This window comes from Petaurus breviceps, unplaced genomic scaffold (assembly GCF_028583685.1).
Source record: "Petaurus breviceps papuanus isolate PSGF00001 unplaced genomic scaffold, PetGlider_PUasm1.0 557, whole genome shotgun sequence".
NCBI lineage: Eukaryota > Metazoa > Chordata > Mammalia > Diprotodontia > Petauridae > Petaurus > Petaurus breviceps.
This window is the reverse complement of record NW_027186375.1, coordinates 127,655-130,316: the sequence shown is the minus strand read 5'-3', so window position 1 is coordinate 130,316 and position 2,662 is coordinate 127,655. Positions and strand designations below refer to the sequence as shown.

Below are 2,662 nucleotides of genomic sequence, written 5' to 3'. Positions count from 1 at the left end.
CGGCGGAAACCCGATCTCCCTCGGAGATCGTAGCTACGGTGGCCCGCGCAGCCCCTCTCCCTCACTTTAGGGCTTCGAGAGTCGGGTTGTGGCCCCTCCCTTAGTAAAAGCAAAGGAGGAAGAACTCTTTGGGTTTCTCCTTCGAAGCTCAGGTGCCTCAAACACAATGGCGGCTGCAGGCTCCTCCTGGCCGCTCCGGGGAGGCGGGGCCAACGCAACCTAACACGTGGGGCGGGGCCTATGAGGGGCGGCTCCTCCAGTGCCGCAAAGTTTGGCTGTGGCGGCAAATGGTCTTGGGCGGCTCCTGAGCTGGTGGCAGCGGCTGCTACTGAGGCGGTTCCTCGGGGCCCTTTGGATGCTGCGGCGCAAACCCGGGACCATGGCTCCCTAGAGCTCTCGGGCAGGGGCGGAGTGGGGACTGGAGCGGCCATGTCGGAGGTGACCCGCAGCCTCCTGCAGCGCTGGGGCGCCAGCTTCAGGAGGGGTGCCGACTTCGATTCGTGGGGGCAGCTGGTGGAGGCGATAGACGAGTACCAGATGTGAGTGACTGACCCCGGGAGCTGGGCCCGGCGCGGCCGCCTCCCTCCCTTCTTCCCCCTCCCCCCAGTTTCCCGGTCGCGGCCCCCGGGGTGGGCTGGTGGCGCCTCTGCAGACGCCCAAGCTTGTCCCAGGGGGCCGCCTCGGCCCTTCCTCGGATGGGCCGGGGCCATTCAACAAGTAGGCGCGCCCCGCCCCACCCTGCCTCTCAGGGTGCCTGCCCCCCAGCCCCGGCGGGTCCCCCCTCCCGGCCTTCACCCTCTGTCTGTCTGCCTGCCTCCTTCCTTCCTTCCTCTGCCCCTGCAGGTGGCTGCCCCTGCTAAAGAAAACTTCTCGGCGGCGCATCCCGCTGGACGTTCCCCGCCCACGTCCCGGAGCCTAGATGCCCGCTTCCTGCGGGGCTCAATCCTTGATCTGAAAAAGAAATTGTTTTTAATGTTTAAGGAAAGGAGGTGGTCGCTAGAGCGTCCTGCCAGTAGTTGGGGAGTCTCAGGGGTCCCCCCGCCCCTTCTCTGTAGCCCTTCCCAAAGGAGCGCGTTTTCCCCATGCACCTCGCTGCGGTTTCAGTTTCCGAAACTGTTATTTGCGAGGCATCGAGTTCCACATCCCCACACCCTTTCTCTGTTCCTTTGGGTGGAGTCAGCTCCGGATTCGAGGAGGATTGAAAGCAAAAATGCGAATTCTACCCAGCCTCTGACCAACAGCTAGCTAGCTCCCTCTCTCCTTCCTCCTCCTCTCATTTGTGGATGTTAGAACGTAAGTTTCTTGTGAGTAGTAGGAAATGTTGGGTCCTCCTTCCTATTTGTATCCTCAGCTGTAGCCATCCCAATACTGTGCACGGCGAGGCCAAGTGCTTGTTGACGAAGTAGGTAAGAGAGAGCTGCAGGGTACATGTGAGCACCAGCTTCCTGAACATCCCTGCCCGGTTTATTTCTTTCTGGTCTTCCATAAAAGCTTCAGGGATACTTCAAAAATTATTGACAGCTTCTGTTTGATCTCCATTTCCGAATATATTTCTTGCCTATACCCGACCCCATTGAGCCATCTCTTCGTAACAAATAATTTTTTTTAAAGAAATCCAACAAAACTAACCAACACATCAGCCCAGTCTTATACTATATGCCACATTGCACAGCTCTGCAAAGAAGAGAGAGAAATAGGTTTTCTCAGATAAGGTGGGGCTGCTTGGTCATTGAAATTACACAGCTGTGTCTCTTTTTGTTCTCTTCATTTACATCGTTGGGTATTTTGTTTTCTTGGTTCTACTTCTCCTGTATCCATTTTTGAAAATGATTCTTCAGGGATATCATGCAGTAATACACTAATAGATGATTAAAACCCTTTTAAATTCAGTTGTGATACTTATATTTTAGTACTTTAGTGATTTTCTCAGAATGATCTGTCCTCCTCAGCGTGAGGACCTTATGCACAAGATTTAACTTGGGTTTAATCTAGGAGAACTGTGGCAAGCATAGTTAACAGCCAAGCCATACTTTACTTACTTGAAACCTTTCATCAAGTTGACAGAATTATTATTATTATTAGAATTATAGTACAGCTGTGGAATAGCATTTTGAAGAAAACTGATCACCATGAATCATTATAGTAGGTCTTTCTTTAGTAGTGGAATCAGTATTGTATGGAATTAAAACAGCATGCTATTGTTTGCAAGCTCTTGCTTCATTTCTTTGGTGTTGATTCAGTAAAGAAAGTCCCCTTTTGTTGGTTAGAAGAATGTTAAATAGTATGATGTGTGAATATAATATAATGTGTGAATGAGATATTTTCTCCTGAGTATCTACTGGAGTAGAATGGCATTTGATGAGTGACACTCTAGCGTGGGTAGAGAGATTCTCAGTTTCTTTTGCTGGATCATCTTAAGTGTCTTCTTATGTCTCTCTACATTCTCTATTGGTGGAACTCACAAGCTCCCTTGTATTCTGTTTTCTCTCTGTGAATGATTCCCAGGTGTATTTGTCCAGCCCTAGTCTTTTTCTTGAGCCCCATTCTCCACCACCAAATGCCTATTGGACAATTTAGTCTGGATGTCTTGTAAGCATCTCAAACTCAACATGTCTAAAACAGAATTAATCATCTTTTGCCCCAAACCCACCCTTTTCCCAGT

At 50.5% G+C, this 2,662-nt stretch overlaps 1 protein-coding gene across 3 annotated transcripts in view; it reads left to right on the top strand.

Annotated features, from left to right (window-relative positions):
- Window positions 1–221: 221 nt before the first annotated feature.
- The window catches only part of AIDA (axin interactor, dorsalization associated), a 55,313-nt gene continuing 52,872 nt past the window's right edge, over window positions 222–2,662 (top strand). For all 3 annotated transcript variants that reach the window (XR_011171280.1, XM_069102820.1, XM_069102819.1), the window contains exon 1: window positions 222–539. Coding sequence is in view for 2 of the 3 variants with exons in the window: in XM_069102820.1 (XP_068958921.1) it covers window positions 241–539 (299 nt within the window). In the remaining variant the exon portion in view is untranslated. The remainder of the gene's footprint in view (window positions 540–2,662) is intronic.